General features: G+C 42.4%; 2 protein-coding genes across 6 annotated transcripts in view; both read right to left on the reverse strand.

The window, feature by feature from the left end:
• Positions 1-57: 57 nt before the first annotated feature.
• On the reverse strand, positions 58-9193 carry LOC148888419 (uncharacterized). Of its 5 annotated transcripts, none has more exons than XR_016117153.1 (10): positions 8958-9193; positions 7869-8099; positions 7379-7567; positions 7189-7281; positions 7014-7055; positions 6882-6926; positions 5685-5783; positions 4867-5031; positions 4535-4794; positions 58-3976 (listed from the first exon to the last, which is right to left on the reverse strand). XR_016117153.1 is itself a non-coding variant. In XM_089013671.1 (8 exons), exons 2-8 carry the CDS (start codon positions 8090-8092, stop codon positions 3922-3924), a joined length of 747 nt encoding a protein of 248 aa, XP_088869797.1. In that variant the 5' UTR covers positions 8093-8099; positions 8958-9192; the 3' UTR covers positions 58-3921. The 5 variants fall into 5 exon arrangements, 2 of the variants coding, with proteins under 2 accessions (XP_088869797.1, XP_088869796.1); XR_016117152.1 differs by having other exon boundaries at positions 58-1676; positions 2028-3976; positions 4535-5031; positions 8958-9192; XR_016117154.1 differs by having other exon boundaries at positions 4535-5031; positions 7869-8095; positions 8954-9193.
• A 1798-nt stretch (positions 9194-10991) lies between these two features.
• slc8a2b (solute carrier family 8 member 2b) overlaps positions 10992-19840 on the reverse strand; it is a 53067-nt gene continuing 44218 nt past the window's right edge. Inside the window, exons 15-16 of the mRNA XM_089013557.1 lie at positions 16930-17202; positions 10992-16271 (exon numbers count right to left, since the gene is read on the reverse strand). Of these exons, the coding sequence (XP_088869683.1) occupies positions 15895-16271; positions 16930-17202 (650 nt within the window). The 3' untranslated portion in view covers positions 10992-15894. The remainder of the gene's footprint in view (positions 16272-16929; positions 17203-19840) is intronic.

The following is a 19840-nucleotide window of genomic DNA, read 5'->3' on the forward strand; positions in this document are numbered from 1 at the left end:
GTGACTGTCTTCATCTCCACGATGCTGCTGTATTAATGAAGACGAGACGCGTGGATGTGTCTTTTTATTTCTTTTATTTCTGCAACACAGTATGGCAGAAGGGATGGGTGAAGTCGCATGGGTTTCGTCTTGTGATTAACCTGAATCTCCTCGAGATTGTTCTCAAATGCAAAACATTGTAGATAACAAAACAGAATTAACAACGTGTGATCGTATAGTGGTTATTTACAGAAAAAGAGAATACAACACAAGTTCACTGTTATTTACAAGATGTCCCTGAACGCATCATGGGCGGAGACTCAGCAGAACACGCGGTGCGCTTGTAATGGCTGGCGCACAGTTCAACCAGCCACGGACACTCACGGGCAAATGAAACACGACACAAGAAACTAAATATTGTTCAATAAAAACGAAATGAAACAATTATTACCTGCAACACAGTATGGCAGAAGGTATGGGTGAAGTCGCATGGGTTTCGTCTTGTGATTAACTGCGCAATAGAAAAGCACTATGAAGCTAAGTTCCACTCGACAAAACGTGAAGTAAATAATGACACAAAAAGTAATCTGGACTCGAATGAATAAGGGAACTAATTAGATAACACTAGACAGTAAAAAAGGGGAAACAAAATAAGATATTGTCATGAAAATGCGCGTTAATCAAGACCAACAGAAAATTGCGACTCACCCTGAATCTCCTCGAGATTGTTCTGGAAACTATGGGCGGGACATAGTGCCACACTGTGCGCCGTTGCGTCACTTCCTTCATAATTTAATAATCTAAGCGCACAACTCCGTTACATACACCCCCCTTAAATTATGCAGAAGTGAGGCAACATACACACGGAAGACAACAGAAAGACCAACAGGCACAATAGACAAGGTTATCGGGCAAGGATGTACAAGAATGCTGTCTAATTATGTCACTCATCTGACCAACTACGTCAGGTGACTGGAGTAAGGGATCTGTCGCCGGTGTGTCAGGGTCTGTGTGCTCGTCGGAGATGCACTGTACTGGGTCTGGGAAGGAACTCTGTCCCCACTAACATAAGTGGCCTCAGCTCGCACCTGCCCATTCCCCTCTGTACAAACTACATCACCCTGCATAGCACTACATAACTGTGACAGACTGGAGAAAGGTATCTGTTGCTGGTGTATCAGTTGTCTGTGCGCTCGTCGTAGATGCACTGCACTGGGTCTGAGAAGGAACTCTGTCCCCACTAACATAAGTGGCCTCAGATTGAACCTGCCCATTCCCCTCTGTACAAACTACACCACTCTGGATTGCACTACACAACTGTAACACGGTTGGGAAGCCTCTACCTCTACCAACACACTCATTCAAAGGTGTGCTACTTGTTACTTGTAAGGAGCTCATTCTTAGCCTTAACACACAAAAACACGTAAATGAAAAAAAACACACTAATTGCAAAACAGCAGGTAGACAATTAACACACTACATGTATTTCCAAAACGGGGGTCGACACACCGTCCACCGAGTGATGGGACTGCACAGCGTCTTCATTGTGCAGCATCGCGGTCCCAGTCCGAAGTGGAGAGTCACTTGTGATCCGGGTCACGGCACCAATGTGACGGGTGTCACAACAGTGACTGTCTTCATCTCCACGATGCTGCTGTATTAATGAAGACGAGACGCGTGGATGTGTCTTTTTATTTCTGCAACACAGTATGGCAGAAGGGATGGGTGAAGTCGCATGGGTTTCGTCTTGTGATTAACCTGAATCTCCTCGAGATTGTTCTCAAATGCAAAACATTGTAGATAACAAAACAGAATTAACAACGTGTGATCGTATAGTGGTTATTTACAGAAAAAGAGAATACAACACAAGTTCACTGTTATTTACAAGATGTCCCTGAACGCATCATGGGCGGAGACTCAGCAGAACACGCGGTGCGCTTGTAATGGCTGGCGCACAGTTCAACCAGCCACGGACACTCACGGGCAAATGAAACACGACACAAGAAACTAAATATTGTTCAATAAAAACGAAATGAAACAATTATTACCTGCAACACAGTACGGCAGAAGGTATGGGTGAAGTCGCATGGGTTTCGTCTTGTGATTAACTGCGCAATAGAAAAGCACTATGAAGCTAAGTTCCACTCGACAAAACGTGAAGTAAATAATGACACAAAAAGTAATCTGGACTCGAATGAATAAGGGAACTAATTAGATAACACTAGACAGTAAAAAAGGGGAAACAAAATAAGATATTGTCATGAAAATGCGCGTTAATCAAGACCAACAGAAAATTGCGACTCACCCTGAATCTCCTCGAGATTGTTCTGGAAACTATGGGCGGGACATAGTGCCACACTGTGCGCCGTTGCGTCACTTCCTTCATAATTTAATAATCTAAGCGCACAACTCCGTTACATATATATATATATCCCTATTGTCCATACATGGCGGTGCTGGACACTGCTATGATGGGTCCCTGCTCTCAGGTTAGGGGGAGCAGAGGGCTATTCCCTGCGGCTCCACTGTACAGAGAAACATCCGCCAGCAGTCTCGTCCTCACCACTGAGACTGCTGCTGGGGTTGGGACAGATGTAAAGAGAGAAGTCACATCGTAAGATGCCAGTGTTTCCTCAGGTTCCAATATGAGGTCTTTGATACTCTCTACAAACCCTGTGGTGTTCTCTACGTGATATTGTTACCAACCAACGGCGCAAAGATAGTTTTTAAATATTTGGCTACATTGTGAGGCTGATGAGGTGATACCGGAGCAAGTGGGGCAATCAGGCCAGTCGTTAGTCAGGACAATAGGAACAATCAGTGAAGCCGCTGGGAGTAGCCCTCTGCTCCCCCCAACCTGAGAGAAGGGACCTATCATAGCAGTGTCCAGCACTGCCACGTCTGGACAGTAGGGATATATATAAAGGGCCGATACTACCAGTAAGACTTTAGTTCACTGAAGAAGCATCTTGGATAAGGAGCGAAATGTCCGACACCTTCAAAGAAGTAGATGACGGTTAAAGAAACCTTTTCATTGATGCACCACGCAGACGTATACACGTTATACTTTCAATACCTTCACAATCATTTTTGTGAAAATTGAGTCTTCCGTATGACTACCGTCGGGGCATACAAAAATCCAATTGGTCTGATGGGCTATTTGTAAGCTTATTTCAATGTGTTAAATCGCTGACAATTGTTCGAGGTAATCAAACTCAGTCAATTTTTTCATTAGTCTTCTGTGAACCTTCCTGTGTATTGTAGGCAAGCAGCTTTATTGACATAGCATGCTTCGGTCATGTTTTACTTCCTTCCAACCAATATTTAACTTGGAGAGAAAAAAATAGTCTGTATTAGCATACGTAACGCTGCACATGCGCAAATCCGCCACCTGTAATATTTTATCTTATGTAGACAAAATTGTCTTCAATTGTCAATGCTGTACTGTAGTAAATACCAGTTCCCAATGGAAAATGCAGTACACCAAAAGGCCACAAAGTTTTGTTGGAGAGATTTACGTAAAAACAAAACTGCTGCCACTTTAACAACTGTCCAAGCAGCCCTTCCAAAAAAAAAAAATATCACCTTCAACCAAATTTGAAATACACAGAAACAAAGTGAAAATCAAAAGCATGAAATGTCTTTTGTGCGTGGGGGTGCAGGACAGAAATGTAATCTGTGAAAGAATACAGGCATGGTTCATCTGCCTCATGGATGGTTCAAAATGTTAGTAACAAAGGACCCAGTGTTTGAATTGGTTAAAAGTCCACTCCAAGATTTAGCCTGAACCAACAACAAAAAGACATGAAACACCAGGGGAGAACATCCTCTCAAACTGCACATTGTTTCTAGAAATTAAACCTCACATGGAAATCAACATGGAGGGCTGTTATAAAACCGGACGGGGGGGTAGGAAACAGGTTGCCGCATTAGTCTTGCTCTTCACTCAGTTGGCGGCTCGTCCAGGACTTCGGTTTTGATTTGTTGAACGGGAATACTGAAACAGAAACGCAAAGGAATCAGTTTGCTGCAGAGGAGAAAGGAAGACCGAAGACAAACAAACACCCTGACACAACACATTCATTCAGCTAAGTCACTTGGTGAACATCTTGTGAGGAATAACTTGTTGGGTTACATGTTAGTGGCCCATGTCTAAAATGAGGACTGAATGATGCAAAGTCAATCCCGTTTGTCACACGACTTAAAAATTGGGCCAAAGCTTGAGCTGTGGGGACAAAATTGCAACACTGTCCGTCAGAAGCCACGGAAGTCCTTGGGGGGGGATGGAGGGTGGTAAGGAGTACAACTTGTCTGGCTGGCCCGCAGCGCACAGGGCTTCAGATGAAGATTTCTGCCCATCTAACACATTCGCTCCTCTGAGATAACACTCACGGCACTCTCGAGCATGCGCATTCACAACTTTTACTCTGTCACCACCACCCCTGTTCCCGCTGTACATCATTTGCTTTGACCATAGTAGATAAGAGCTGGTCATGGGAGGGAGGGTAGGGTAAAGAGGTTGGGGTGGGGAAGTAAATGGTGGGGTTGTTGTTACCTTTGGAGACACTGGCAGAAACAACAAGTACAGAGAAGCGAAGGACGAAAGCACTGAAGGACGGATGACTACGCTCTTGTAGACTGATCTCTGGTCAGCTCGCTCTCATTTTCAGAAGCTAAGACAGAGGCCGCCGAGCTCTGGTAGGTACGTAGTAGGGGGTCTGGTAGGTAGGTAATGGATTTTAAATGGTTGAACTCTGAATTGTTCGTGTCGGCGCTCTGGTAGATCTGCCGGCTGGCTGGCGGCCTTGGGTGACTCTAGGAGAACAATTGTAAGAGTGCACGGGCCGATCTCGTCTGAGCGTGTGCGTCGGTCGGACAGACGGTCACCCATTCACTGTGCGGGGGGAGGTTCTCGCTGTCTAACGCCAGGCGAAGGCTGATCTCAGTTCAGCGCTTAGTCACCCTCCCGCAGGATGTACACACCGCCAGCTGGCAGACCCTGGGCCTGGGATCAGCTGTAGTGTCAGCGCAGTGCGCAGCTCCCAGCACACACTTTAAAGAAAATATAAAAAATAAACAAAACTGTGCGGCAAAGATGCTCAAATCTAGCTGCAGCTGTTTTTTTTCTAAATTGTCTCGCCACACTCAGGCCGGGAATCCCTCATTCATAGCACGTATTCACGTTTAGATGAACCACATTTTAATTACTGATGAGAATTTAGCAAAGCAAGAGAACGTCGACAGTTCACACACTCTTTGGCTTCAAGCAAGACTCGATTTAACAGCTGAACCCAATCGTCAGTTATTCGACCCTCGACCTCGAACAAGTCTCATCGCAGCCCTCTATTGACTCTGTTGACCTGCAACGGCAACATGGATGACAGCCGAGGTGGAAGATCGTATTCAGATGTGTCGGCGCCGACCGAGGGTTCGGGGTCTCTGGTCACTCATCTCAGTGTGGACAACGATGATGAGACACGGCCAGTTTGGATGGAAGTCTTGGTCAACATGCTTGCCTGAAGCTGCGACTAGCTGGAACTGACCCTCTCCTAGAACTCAACAGCTGTGACACCAGCTGCGATATGACAGATTCATTTTGAACCACCCAGTGCGTGGCTTCTTCCTGCCAAGTGTTACCTGACGGGACTAAATGCGAGAACGCAACTACATGGCCAATATGTGGGAACAAAAGCCTGGACGTTTACCTGTTCCTCGTGTGATTGGCCGAGGGGGATCGAGAGCGGGAACGGGAGGCGGTGCGCCCTCTTGGTGCAGACCGGGACCGAGAGCGGGAACTGGAGCGACTTAGAGGAAAAAATATAAAAAATAAAACCCACATTTTAGACTTCACTAAAACAATAGACCCAATGAAAAGATGACAAAAACTAACCCAAGACACCCAGGGCCTCATTTGACTTTTAAACTAAAGACAGGCCAGGTCAGCCAGAGTTTGCAGAAAAAGTAAAAGTGAGGGATCCCAGCCAAGAGAAATTAAAATAGCGCAAAATGACATTGTCCTTCCGCTATCACTCTTGTGTAGTCATCCCGGATAATAAATAATGTTCCTCCGAAGTGGCCCGTGACAAAAAAAAAAAAAAAAAAAAGACTTTGATCCACTTTGATCTCTCTTCCACGAAATCATTAAAGTGTGACAAATGCGACGGTGTTTAGCGCAAGTTTACGGGCGAAAAGCAAGGTAAGGGAGCATATTTGTTTTTTTCCTTTCATCACGTGGTATTTTACTCCCCGAGCGATTCCGATTGTCAACGGAAGCAACCGACATAGACCAAAACACACGAAAGCATGCAGACTCAAGCACTACGCATTCTGATCATCCTATTACCCTTCAAAACTAATGTTTTAGCGGTTGAATGCGGAAATAAAAGAACTTTTATGTAAAAATAGAAAATATCACTTTGGCAGAAAAATAAATGGGCAATTCCACTAAATAGCAGACGCCTGGGATCCCTGAAAAGTGTACTCTGCGCTAACTGTGCTTTCCGTTAGTCTCAAATTGTTTTTGAAGTCAATGCAAATTCTATGATTTGACTGGATAACATTTCAGGTTAATGGAGAAAAACAAAAAAAAATTGGATCTCATCTCAAATGTAAAAACAAACACTAGTTTCACAATACTAAATCGTTTAGGATTGAACTTTACGACAGAGAGAAAACTTGGCAGTAAACAAGGTTTCTTTTGGGGTGTTTAACGTCTTTGTCTTGGGTTGCCTTTACAATATATATATATATATATATAAAAATAGTCAAGCCGATTTTGACCAAATCTTCAAGAGTCGACTTTGTATACGCAATAGGGAGGCTACTTACACAACTACAAACAGATTTTGCGACTTTGGAAGTTAGCACAAGTCGTTAACACCCCAAATTTTAAAGTGGCCTACCTTCTCATTGGAGTCCTGGACTTGGAGCGTGCAGGAGATCCCGACCTGATGTTATAGCAAAGACAAGAGGGTGAATATCAAAGGTGTGGTGGAGACCGCTGACATTTTTATGACCTCGGAGCACGGACACACCTGCTTCTGCGCCTGGAGTAGGATGGAGAGCGACGACGGCTCCTGGAAGAGATTCAGAAAGAACTTTTGGATGATCATATCACACAGACAAAAGACTTATTCAAGTAAAAATAATCACATCATTAAGTTGATAAATATGAGGATTCTCAACAACCATATCTGATTTCAGTCTTACCGGCTGCGGCTATGGCTGCGAGAGTGAGAACGGGATCGGTAGCGACGCCCTCGAGATCGAGACCTGGAGCGTGACCGAGAACGGGAACGAGACCTGTTGTCGGAGACATAGTTGAGTTAAAAAGATAAACAAATCAAAATTATATATTGTGGGATTTCCCCAACACGCTGCAAAGTGCATCCTTGATCACCTGCTCCGGCGGCCGCCTCCTCCTCCTCCTCGCTTGCTGAAGCGGTAGCAGTCGTAGGCGTAATGGCCGCGGTCCCCACATTGGTAGCAGCGGTCGTTCGGGTCAAACTGACGTCGGCTGGGGCGTCCGCGGCCTTTTCTGGACATGCCTGTTGACATCTCCACACGTACACGTGAGCCGCACAAGAGCCTGTGGAAAATAAATAGCCCATTTTAACAAGATTCGATTCACATATAAATAAATATCGTCAGAGCTGATTTGCACGATGAACAAGAAATTGATTGCAATCATAATCATACATAATGGGATTTGCTGGATTGAAATACGGTCTTGGTACAGCATATATTTCCTATGTGGAAATGTAAAAGAAAACCCCATATTTGTGCAAAGCCTGTAATGTGTTCACAAACATTAACTTCTGCTTTTTACATATTATTTCATCATCTCACACAAGTGTTTACGAGACTTATACTTCATCAAATGTACTCACTTTCCATCCATGCCTTTGACGGCATCCTCTGCATCTCTTGTGTCCTCAAACTCCACAAAAGCAAACCCTGGTGGGTTACGGGCCACCCAAACGGTTCTCAGTGGCCCATAGTAGCTGAAGGCCCGCTCCAACTCTCCTTTGGCGGCTCCATTACCAAGGTCACCCACATAGACCTTGCAGTCGGCTACCCTGGACGAACTGCGTGATGAGGAGTAGTAGGACATCTTCTGGCTGAGGTGAGAGGGTGGGAATGAGGAGCCATGAGTAAAAATACGGTTTCAATTACCTTGATATTAAACATGTAAGAAATAAGCGGCAGTTTCCGGGATGTGGGGAGAAATTAATGGAATTTATATCTCAAAGTGTAACTTTTTTTTCCTCCAATACGAAAACATTGGGGTACTGAATTACACCAGTCAGAGATGGCCCAAAAATTAACATTTATTGTACAATTAATGCATTTTGATATTCCGGGTTGAGTGAACGCTGGCGCGTGTGGCTAACGCTGCTCACCCGCAGAAAAAATATCCTGTGACTGTAAAGTGTCCTTGGGAGTTTTGAAAGGCGCTTATAAATGAAATGTATTACTATTACTATTGGATTAAACGACTGGGGATACGGATGGAAAACGAAATAAAATAAATCGGTTATGGCGTCATCATACGTCCTGCACCGCGAATAGTTACGTTATGTTGGCCGATGGCTATACCCACTGTCTGAAAATAAATTACATATCCTGACAGTTTGGATATATTTTTATTGTATAAAACTTAGGTGCATGAAACTATGGTTGACCAGTCGTATGGTCAGTCGGTAAATATCCGTTTGCAGTGTGACTGTCTGCGGCAATTTCGACGACTCGCGTACGTTCATGGTGGACGTAGCGTCGACGCTCAACGCGATGTAAAATTTGTTTCCTAATCGTCAACATGTAATCCACAGTCGTGTGTAATGCCCCAAACGCGAGTTAAAACTACCATGCCCGCGGTATTGCAGCAGAACATTTCAGGCGTTTAATGGAGGGCGATTAGTGGAAGGCCTCGCGCGCGGCCTGCTCCACAACAATGGCGAACACGCGCGTTTACTTGCCTTCTTCCGCGGTTGCGTCGACGATCTCCGATTCACCTTCTAACCTTACCAAGTACACCCCACCAACCGAGGAAAGGCTCCTTCAAGTAGACCCCAGAGTTGGTCGCTTTCAAACAACGAATGATTCGCACAAGATAAAAGACAGCGCCACCGTGAACGCCTTTAACGGTTTTCACGATTGACTCTCGACAGAGGGTGAATGAGGGTGACTGTCGAACATCCGGGTATGAGAGGGAAGGCCTGGGTTGTTACCATGTGATTTCCGCAGGAACCACGTGCCCAGACCCCACCACTTCCGTCTTGGATATCCGCCCACGACGAACGTTACACAGGGTTTTAAATGTAAAATGTAATATTCTTTCAATTAAAAATACTACACGGAGGTGGCGGAAATGTAAAAAAATGTTGAATTAGATCTGTTTTTTGATTCAAACTAAAAATGGCACGCTGATTCTAAAATCACAGTTTTTTTTCTTCCATCTACATGTTCCCTCTGCACAGTTTTAGCAAAGAAGCTATACTTTATTCTTAAAGGACAACCGACGCCTCCAGACAAGTTGTGTCCACAATTTGTAAAACCACTTCAAATGACTTCTACTGAGCGTATTTTACAAAGATTCCACCGCATATAGCTATATTTTACGTTTTAAGACTCATGCTGAATATTCAGGAAGTCTTGTTTTTGAGTTGGTGACGATTCCTGACATCACGTCACGTCAGGAACACCACCGACAGAGAAAACAACACACAAGGCATTTTGGGTACTTTGTTTGGTCTGAAAACTTCGTGTTGATCCGTGTTGATGATGAAATTAGGAAAACACATAAATGACGCGATGTTGAATCGTTGTGTGTTGCACCAAGACTACGATTTGATTCTAGTTGACACAAATTCCCAGCAGACAAATCAGCCCATTTCCAACGGAGCTTGGGCGCCATCTTGTGAATTTTTTGGTGGGATGCTTCACATCAGTCCTGACGCCTCAAATAAAAAGGAAGGACTTCTTTAATCGATTGCAAACATTTATGCTTTCCTCTTCAGAACTATTTGAATCATATTCATAACTAGATGAGTAAAAAGAAAGCATCTTCTCTGAATCTGAAGCCATTGTTTTGATTCTCAAGCAAGGCAAGATGTCTTGGCGTGATGTCAAGAACGAGGGGGCGGGACCTTCTGAAACTGAAACAAAGTTTCAGTTTCAGAAGGATCTCAGAACGTTTCAGTGAAACGTTCTCAGATCATTTTGAAGTAATTTTGGGAGACTTTAAGTCATTTTTATTGGTGTTTTTCATTTGACTAAAAATATCAGCCTGCGTGTTTTGGGTATTTTAGATGCTATAAAACGTGTCGGTTGTCCTTTAAGTGTATTAAGAAGTGCCAGTTTATAAATCCAGAACAAGGAAATAAAAATCTCTCGAAAAAACTATCACAAAACTTGTCTGAACAAAAAAAACAAAAACAAATCAGTGTTTCGATTTTGACAATCTCATGGCCCTGTCCTGTTTACATTGTTTTTCAATTCTCCAGATGGAGAGCTGCTGTCTTTGTAAATTCCGTGTTTATTAAAAAAAAAACAAAAAAAAACTGCCTTTCATAACTTTGCTGCTGTGAACTGAATTTCTCCATTGTGGGACAAATAAAGGCTATCTAATCTAATGTAATTTAAAGAACCGTCTCCAAGAAACAGTCCTAGTCTGACTCACCGTTCTGAAGTTTGAAATATGAATCTTACCTTCTGGGCGGAGTTAAGATGTTTTTACTATGGTGCACCAATATTTCTTCCCTCACAACAAAAACTTGCAGTACAGTACTGCTTTTTGCTTTTTTAAATGTGCCCAAACGATAGCCGACCAGTCCATCTGTGCATATTGCATACCCAGATATTATTAGTCCTTGGTGTAGCAAGCTTGTCAATTAAAGTTTGCTGGCATAGGCTCCAACTCACCCACAATCCAAACAAGGACCTGGGCGATACAAGATGTTTGGATGGGTTCATGTTGTGCACAAAAACAAACCCAGACACGATCTGCCTTGAAAATAAATAATATATATTCAAATAAAATCAACTTCTGTTGTCCATTATTCTCTTCTTTCGGTGACACATTACACCTCATGCCATGTTCTGAAAAACAAGCATATTTTTTAAATATATTTTTATACATTTGATATAAAACTTAAATATTATTCGGGTTAAAGATTTATCACAGCTCTGAATAAATCTCCATCTCAATCACATCTTTTTTTTTGTCTGCAAAGATTCAGGCAGAGAAAGAGAAATATTCACTCACAGACAGAACAACGAGAAAAAGGACAGGGAACACAAACACAACAGTTATTGTACATCAACAAAGACCTCCGGCATGGCTTTGAGAAATTACCTTAAAATCAACAAAACAGACTTTGACTTTTACAGTTCCTCCAAGATAACGCCAAAGTAGACTTGATTTTCATGTCGCTTTCTACTTTTATCCACACAGTGCGAATGATGGGCAAAATTGGTCCTATGAAATGCACCCATAAATGTCCTTCACATGCTGCTATAAACACATAAACCATAACGGTTCATCATGCAACTGGAGAGGACCATGGCGATCCCCCATCCCCCACTCACACACACTAACACAGAGACACACATCAGGGAGAGTAAAAAGGGTATCACATATAACTAGAGAACAGTAAATGCCGCAGCTAAACAGTATAAAAGTTTCTTGAACCGTCGCACAACTGGCAGACGGTCCTGCTCCAGCTCTGTAGGTTGTATTCTATCCACGTTCCATACCCTTCCTTCATGTAAACATGCTACATATCGTATACTCGAAACAACTGCCACAAAAGGGAGCGGGATGAGGAGGGACAAAAACACTGGCACATGACAGAGGTGACCTGACATTGAGGAAGCTAAAAAAAGACAAGGTGTGCTGGGAATCATTATTTTTTTTCCACCATATGGTGCACTTATTGGTTAATTTGTTATTTAATAGGTCTGTAAAGTAAGCATAAGATCAGTTTGGTCCAACATATAGGCCCTTGATGTATCCCATTTCTTTAGCATAATGCTCTTCTCATATATTTTATTTTGTTAGTTCAATACTTATTAGAAAAAGGCCGCCTCCTGACATTGGTCTGGTGTACTGTAAACCATTTTTCATTCAACTGATAATAATAATAATAATAATAATAATAATAATAATAATAATAATAATAATAATAATAATAATAATACATTTCATTTATAAGCGGTTTTCAAAACTCTCAAAGACACTATACAATCACAGGATATTTTTTGATAAGTGGACAATTGTATGTAGTCCATGATATAAAAATGTCTTTCATTTGGACAAAGGGAATGAGTGAATGATTCCCAACACAGAGACAGACACATTTCCTGTATTGCACATAATGAAAGCAATGACGTGTGGTCACTCTTTCTTTATATCACTACATCAATAAATCTTGAAATAAATTCTCTTCAACTCAAAGCGACAGCGCACATGGTTATCTCGGCCCATTTGATACGCTCGCTAATAATATTCTTTGAGACTGGTATCAAAGTCTCTATTGTCAGTAACGACGTCTTGTAAACTACTTGGAGTGGATTTGTGCGCACTGAGACCACTGTGATCATGGTTCAGAAGTACAAATTAAGATAATTGGAGCTGCAAAGAAAAATATACAAAATGACCTCTAGTAATGTTACAAAGTTTGCTTCATTCACGCAAAATAAATTAAGTGGTTCTCATTTCACAATAACAGATTGCACCAAGCAGATTGTTACAGTAAACAATCCAGAAGACGTTACTGTACTTGTGTTGCTTCTAAACTAGGCTCATATATTAAACTCTGCACATGGGTAAGAATGTTTACAGTGTGAAAAACAGCACACCTGGACACAAATAATGTTTGTTTATCAGTGGCGGACCGTCAAGGCCTGCAAAGCCTTCTCTGCTGGCTTAAAAATATCTAAATCACAGACTGACGTTAATTATATTTTGTCCGTGAATTCTTATTAAATAATTCCAAATTGTTTGTCAGCTTCCTTTCATTACTTTCTCCTGTTGAGCTTCTTCCAAATGTGTGTTTTCGTAATTAAGCGTTTAATCAACATACCAATTTCAGTCATTATTTGTTACCAGGGTCAGAAATCTACCTGGACGCCTTCACAATCAGTACTGCGTGTACCAACGCCTTCTTAAAGGGGCTGATCAAAGTCAGAGTTTTCGCAAACGATTATTGGCTCGTCACATGATTGGCGAGTCACGAGCCAATCATAGTTTGCGAAAACAGCTCTGACACAAACCGGAGTGACAATCGCATACTGGCCAGAGCTAGCACACTGAATCGGTACCGAGCTACATAAACAAATATATTGTATTGATTTAACAGTACTTTTGTCAACTCACAATGGCTGAATGAGGAGAAGAAATGGATTTGGTTGCGGATTAACTGTTAAAGCCATTTTCAAGATAGATTTTTCAAGGAAAAAATGGACATCATTAAGAAAGGTCGGTCAGTTATTTCCTGGATAATGGTACCCTCGAGTGGACTTGTAGTAAATCACACCAAACTTTTTTTTAGTCTGGATTGATTCAGATGGAGCATGACTGAATGCCAAGCGATAAAATCCACGGCCCGCCACTGATGTTAATGTAGTTGGAAACTGGTTGTGGTCTATTTTTTTTAAGTACGTATCTTAAAAATTCTAGGGTCAGGGTTCAGGGTTTAGGGTCTAATGAGTCTTAGTGCTCGTGTTGGGTTGAGTTGATATTAGAACCCTCCTGTGCAGGATTAGTATTATGGTTGGGTTAGGACTTTAGTGGTTGTGTTTTTTTAGGGTTCAGATATCTATAGGGCCTTGGGTTAGGTGTTTAATAAAGGATTAGAATTAAGTGTGATGATTCAGGTACAGGGCGGCCCATTACCGGCCCCTGGTTAGCACGCCGGCTTCACAGTGCTTCACAGGTCGCCGGTTCGCATCACGCTCCGGCCTCCCTGTGAGGAGTTTGCATATTCTCCCCGGGCCTGTGTGGCTTTTCTCTGGGTCCTCCGGTTTCCCCCCACATTCCAAAAACACGCATAGCAGGCAGATTGAATACTCTAAATCAGGGGTGTCCAAAGTCGGTCCTCGAGGGCCGCCGTCCTGCCTGTTTTCCAGCTCTCCCAGGAGCAACACACCTGATTCAAATGATCAGCTCATCAGCCAGCTCTGAAGCAGCATCAAAATGGTCCTGATGATTTGAATCAGGTGCGTTGCTCCTGGGAGAGCTGGAAAACAGGCAGGACGGTCATTTGGTGTGAAAGTGAGAGTGATTGGTAGTTTGTCTTTGTGTACCCTGCGATTGGCTGGCCACCAATTCACCCTGCCTGGTGCCCGGAGACAGCTGGAACCACCCGCGACCCTAATGAGGAATAAGCGGTACGGAAAATGGATGGATGGTTCAGGTATAGTGATGTTCGAACCTTTCGGTTGGGGGTTTAGTGTTAGGGCTTTCAGTGATACAGTTTTGGTGGTGTGCCATGTTTTTTCATATAAAATATCCCTTAGCTCAATGTGGTTATAGGAAACACTGCACAAAGTTACCCATGGACCACGTGAGATTCTTCTTGAGGACCACTAATGGCCGACTGCTCACAGTTTGAGAAACACTGTTCTAGAATCCACAGGTGAGGTGGCTGGAAAGACACAAATGCAAATATGGCTTTTTACAGTACAGTTCAACTTCCACGTATGAGGTGATGTTGCGGCTACACATGCTGAAGAAACCCCCACCCACCCAAACTCAATGTCTAGAGGTGGATCTGGTTACTGTGGAAACCGTGCAAGATAATGGCAGAGCCCGGAGCACTTTGATTCCTCCCACGGAGTCCACTTGGGGGTTCATATCGCTCTGGATGTGCGTGTCTCTATTTACAAGTGCTTTCATTCTGATCCGTCCATTAGCTGCGTAAACACTTAACAAGCAAAGTCATTGTAAACATTCCACTCTTCTTCCCCTTTGCCATACCATCTTTGTCCATATGAACTTCCTTGGCATCCACACAATATCCACTCCTGGTTTTCTCACCACCCAAACACTTCCTTTTTTTGCCTCTGATTCTCACTGTCACTTTATACATTGGTACATGTCTTCTGTGTGTGTGGTGTGTGTGTGTGTGTGCGTGTGTGTGTGTGTGTGTGTGTGTGTGTGTGTGTGTGTGTGTGTGTGTGTGTGTGTGTGTGTGTAAGAAAGAGCCCTCTCGGCAGTGGTTCTCAAACTGGGGTCCCAGGATCCCAAAGCCATAACTCCAAAGTCTGAAAAAGGTATTAGCAATAAATTATTATATATTTTTTTTTTTAAAAATGTGTTTCTATAGATAACTGACTAACAGTAAAAAAACGTAAATAAGGGAAAAAAACTTTTCCTTACCAATTTAAATGTTTTGATTTGATAACGTGTTATGTGTTATAATAATTTATACATTTCTGCATTCATCATTTTTTTGAAGAGCATATTTTCCCCCAAAAAGTCTCTTTTTAGGTGTTGTTGGTTTTGAGTGAAATATTCAGACACTAACACGTTATTGACAATTCAAACCGTTTTGATGAAAAAATGGGCGTGCTATTACGAGAATAACACATTTTAGAAATTCAATTTAAAATATCACTGACTTTCTTATCCGGTTAAAATACAACTTTATACATGTATGATGAAAATTTTTCATCCCTGCAAACTTTTGATTATTCTTGAAAAATGCAAACTCATTTTCATGCCATTTCATTCAAGTTCTAGTTAAAAAAAACATTTCCTTGACATTTAGGGGAAGATAAATTGAAACGAAATGACAGTTTGTCCAATTGAAAAGTGTTGCCTTGGAAACATTTTCAACTGACCCACAAGGTTTGAGAACCCCTGCTTAAGACCTGTATTCCGTTTAAATATGTATAGAATGTGTCTCCAGCTTAGAAGCCCGGTATGTGGCAGTAGGCCTCCAGGCTGGAAAAAAGAATGTAGAGGAACCACAGTCCCAGGAACAGTAGACTTGTAAGAATACGGGATAGTCGAGACCCCCCCAGCTCGCCTCCGATGGTGGGCCGGCGCCGGAATAGTAGCACGCCCATACAGATGAACGCAAAGATGGTGAAGAGCGTAACGGAGAAGGCCAATGAGCCCGGTTTCACTTTGAACTCTTTGCCTTCGATCTTCCAATAGATGGCGGCCACCGACCATGCCACGCCGATCCCCAGGAAGACATTGACGGCGTTGCTCCCCGTCACGTTGCCCACTGAGGCATCTGCGTGCTGGTCTTGGATGGCGGCCACTTTGCTAGCAAACGTGTCTGCGGAGTAAACGAGACACCGGTGGAGTGTTGTTTATCAGTGTTAGAGATGTTCACTTGGACACTGTGAACAAAGGCCGGAACACAAGAAAATTGTCTTTTACTACCGGCAGGAGGTGCAGTTTTAATGAAGCCACTTTGTGTGCGCTTCTTTGACCGACGCCAAACCTCTGCAGCCCTCTGCCAAGCTATTTATTGAGAGTCTATACACATTTAAGTGTGACATTTGTAAAACATTGTCTTCTTGATTATGAATGCCACGCCCCTGGACATCCCATGGTATAAGCACCAAAATCCATAAACCAACAGAACATAGACATTTTAATGGGTTGTATTTCCATGAACTGATAGATTTGTAACCTGGCGAATGAGCTCTTCCGGTGAAGGAGTTTAACAAGCCCTCCCTTCCGCCCAAGGCTAGATTTCTTTTAACAGGCTGTGTCTGTTCACCTCAGATTGACCCCAGATTTTATGTGCTTCCATTGTGGGCCTTGTGTTCGGCCAACTAAGCACACAACAGCATGACACGTTTAAATGCGATAACTTCTATTCTGTCTCTTCTCTATCAATCAGTAACCACAGTGAATGATCCAAACAAAAATGACAGAACCAGCTGGCCAGTTGGGGAGGACAAAGCATCCAAATTTACTTCACTCACCAGGAATGGACGTTCCAAGGGCCACAAAAACGACGGCGGTCACAGAGTCTCGAAGTCCCACTGTGCAACCGAAATGCGACGCCAGATCCCCGATGATGGCGGTCAGCAGGCCGATGACGCTAATGGAAACGATGAAACAGGCCCAGCCATTCCAGTATTCGGTAGGTGGCACACAGGCGAACAGAACCTTCCAGAATACTGTGAGAAAATGCATGACGTAGTCATAGCAGGAGGGGAGATGATCCTCACGGCCTTCTTCCTCATCATCGTCACCTTAAACAGAGGGAGGAAGATGCAGAAGCTCAATGAAGTTTACGTTGTCCACCGGGTGGCTACAATTAACATTTATCAGGATTGGATGCACAAATTTGGGGAGTCGGTTGAGACACACCATCACTTCAAACTTAAAGGACAAGCGACGACAGTTTTTTGTTTCATAACTGACATCAGAAAAACGTTTTATAGCATCTAAAATACCTAAAACACGCAGGCTGATATTTTTAGTCAAATGCAAAACACCAATAAAAATGACTTAAAGTGTCTAAAAAGTACTTCGATTTGAAACTGGAAGTGGCCAGTTTCAGAAGGTCCCGCCCCCATGTTCGTGGTGTCATGACAAGACGTCTTGCCTTGCTCGAGAATCAAAACAATGGTTTCAGATTCGGAGAATATGCTTTCTTATTACTCATCCAGTTATGAATATGATTCAAATAGTTCTGAAGAAGAAAGCATACATGTTTGCAATCAATGAAATAATTTATTCAGTGTCATTTTGAGGCATCAGGGGTGGGAAATGTCACACCCAAAAAAGGCAGAACATGGCGACAAAGCCGTGTAAGGAGTTAATCAGCCCGTTTCCACAGGCTGATTAATTCCTTACATGGAGCTTTGTCGCCCTCTTCTGCCTCTTTGTGGTCCTACATGACCAAAGTACAGCAAAATGCATTGATGTGATGGAAGGACTGCTACGATGTGTCCTTTTTTCGGTCAGGGGCGTTCCTTCAGTGACATAGGGTGAGGACTCGTCACCAACTCATAAACAAGATTTCCGGAATATTCAGCGCGAGTCTTAAAACGTAAAATATAGCTATATGCGGTGGAATCTTTGTAAAATACGCTCAGTAGAAGTCATTTGAAGACATTTAACAAATTATGGACACAACTTGTCCGGAGACGTCGGTTCTCCTTTAAGTCATTCACTGTCATTCACAAATTTATTCAGGAATTAAAAATATGACGTGGAGCGCCATTTGTTCGGGTTTTGTTTTTTCATCCTTGTGTACCGATAAAGTGCTGGCCATGGTGTCTGGTAATATTTTTTCTTTTCCAGGGCGGAGAATTTCTGTTTTTTCCATGTAGGCTCTTTGTTCTAACTTCAGCTGTTGTCAAAGCACTACATAAATCAATATGTATGTATTGGATTGTATTATGGACAGCTGCCCTCATTTCAAGCTATATAACTCCAGACCGATATAATTAAGGAACTAATTTTTTTTTCTGATGAAAGAGGAGAGTCTAAGGTTTCTTATGCTGTATTGAATGTTTATGTTGTCCTAAAACTCAATATTCTGTGGGTCCTGGAATTTGAGTGAAAATGACAAAAAAAAAACCTGCTCCTGGAGTGGACACATTTTTGCTTATGTGTGGCAGTGAATGAGTTAATTTTGCTTTGTCCTCACACATTTTCTGTGGTGAAAATAAGATATGCTTATAGGACAAAAACAGGGCGGCGCCGCAAATCAAACCGAGTAAAGGCAAACTTATGATTTGGTGCCTGTTTTATAGAATCTCGATTAATCTGGTACTTAGTCTTCTACTGTTTTTACAACAATAACCATCAGTAATAAAATATTGCCATGTCAACTGGCTTACTTAAATATTTAGGTGGCAACAAAAAATGACAAAAATAGTTTGCTTCTTCATAATGGTTATGAGTCTCAAGAATGAACTATGGATGCAATTTTGAAAAGTCCCATGATGGTGATTTGATTTTACTGGTTTGACTTCAATTGAGCAGCTATAAATGTATTCTATAAAACGGATGTTGTAGAAAGACTGCAGATCAGATCATTTAAAGGGGAACTGTTCTAAAAAAAGGGACTTTTCTACACAACAAAGAGCTTGGATACAAAACAATTGGCTCTCTGCAGTGCCTTCTTCACCTATCAGATAAAATTTGTCTGTGAATATGGCTAAATTGCGATGTCCCAGAGGGGCTGATTAACAAAGTAACTGCTCCCCCAACACAGTTCTACAACCATGAACTGGCACCCAATGTGAACTAGGCAAAAGATCCAGAGTCACTCTCACTTAGCCTAAGTGACTTGCACTGAATTTTGTTAAATTCACATTATTTAATATGACAGGAAGTACCATATTTTCTGGTGTATAAGCAGTGTCTAAAACACATGACAGCCATAAAGTTGCCTGCCCCATTTTTCTTGAAACTTGAAACACAATAAGACGACGAATCGCAAATAAAAACCATTGTTGCAAAGTATTATGGATTGATAATCAGAATATATAACAGAAAACACTTACTAAAATTAAGTAATTGATGTACCAACCACAAATGCTCCCTTGCTTAATTTATCGTAAATACCCCTTGATGATGATTTTGCTCCAGTTGTCTTTGGGCATACACTGTTCGGCATGTTGTACAATGCAATGTTCAGCTGCGTCGTCTGATACAAGCCATGTGAACTCCTCTTCCCACGATTCTTTTAATGTACGTCTACATTTTGTAGTGTCACAGATTTTGTTAGCTTCTTTTGACTCTTTCTTCTGAGGCTGAGGTTTTTGCTTGATTCCTAACCACTTATCCATTTTTCTTGTGTTCTCTGTGCGGCTATTTTGGAAAATGATATGCAAATGCACCCGGAAGCATGAAGTTATTCACTGGAGGCTTCTG

This window comes from Hippocampus bargibanti, linkage group LG14 (assembly GCF_051943395.1).
Source record: "Hippocampus bargibanti isolate YZ-2025 linkage group LG14, ASM5194339v1, whole genome shotgun sequence".
Classification (NCBI taxonomy): domain Eukaryota; kingdom Metazoa; phylum Chordata; class Actinopteri; order Syngnathiformes; family Syngnathidae; genus Hippocampus; species Hippocampus bargibanti.

Bases quoted from the DNA above. Each gene is read 5' to 3' on its own strand.
- LOC148888419 (XM_089013670.1), bottom strand. From the start codon at position 8,092: ATGTCCTACTACTCCTCATCACGCAGTTCGTCCAGGGTAGCCGACTGC. The intron at 7,282-7,378 runs GTGATCAAGGAT...CTCCGACAACAG, and splicing joins GGAGGCGGCCGCCGGAGCAG to GTCTCGTTCCCGTTCTCGGT. The intron at 5,784-6,881 runs GTAGGCCACTTT...TTTTCCTCTAAG, and splicing joins TCCAGGACTCCAATGAGAAG to TCGCTCCAGTTCCCGCTCTC.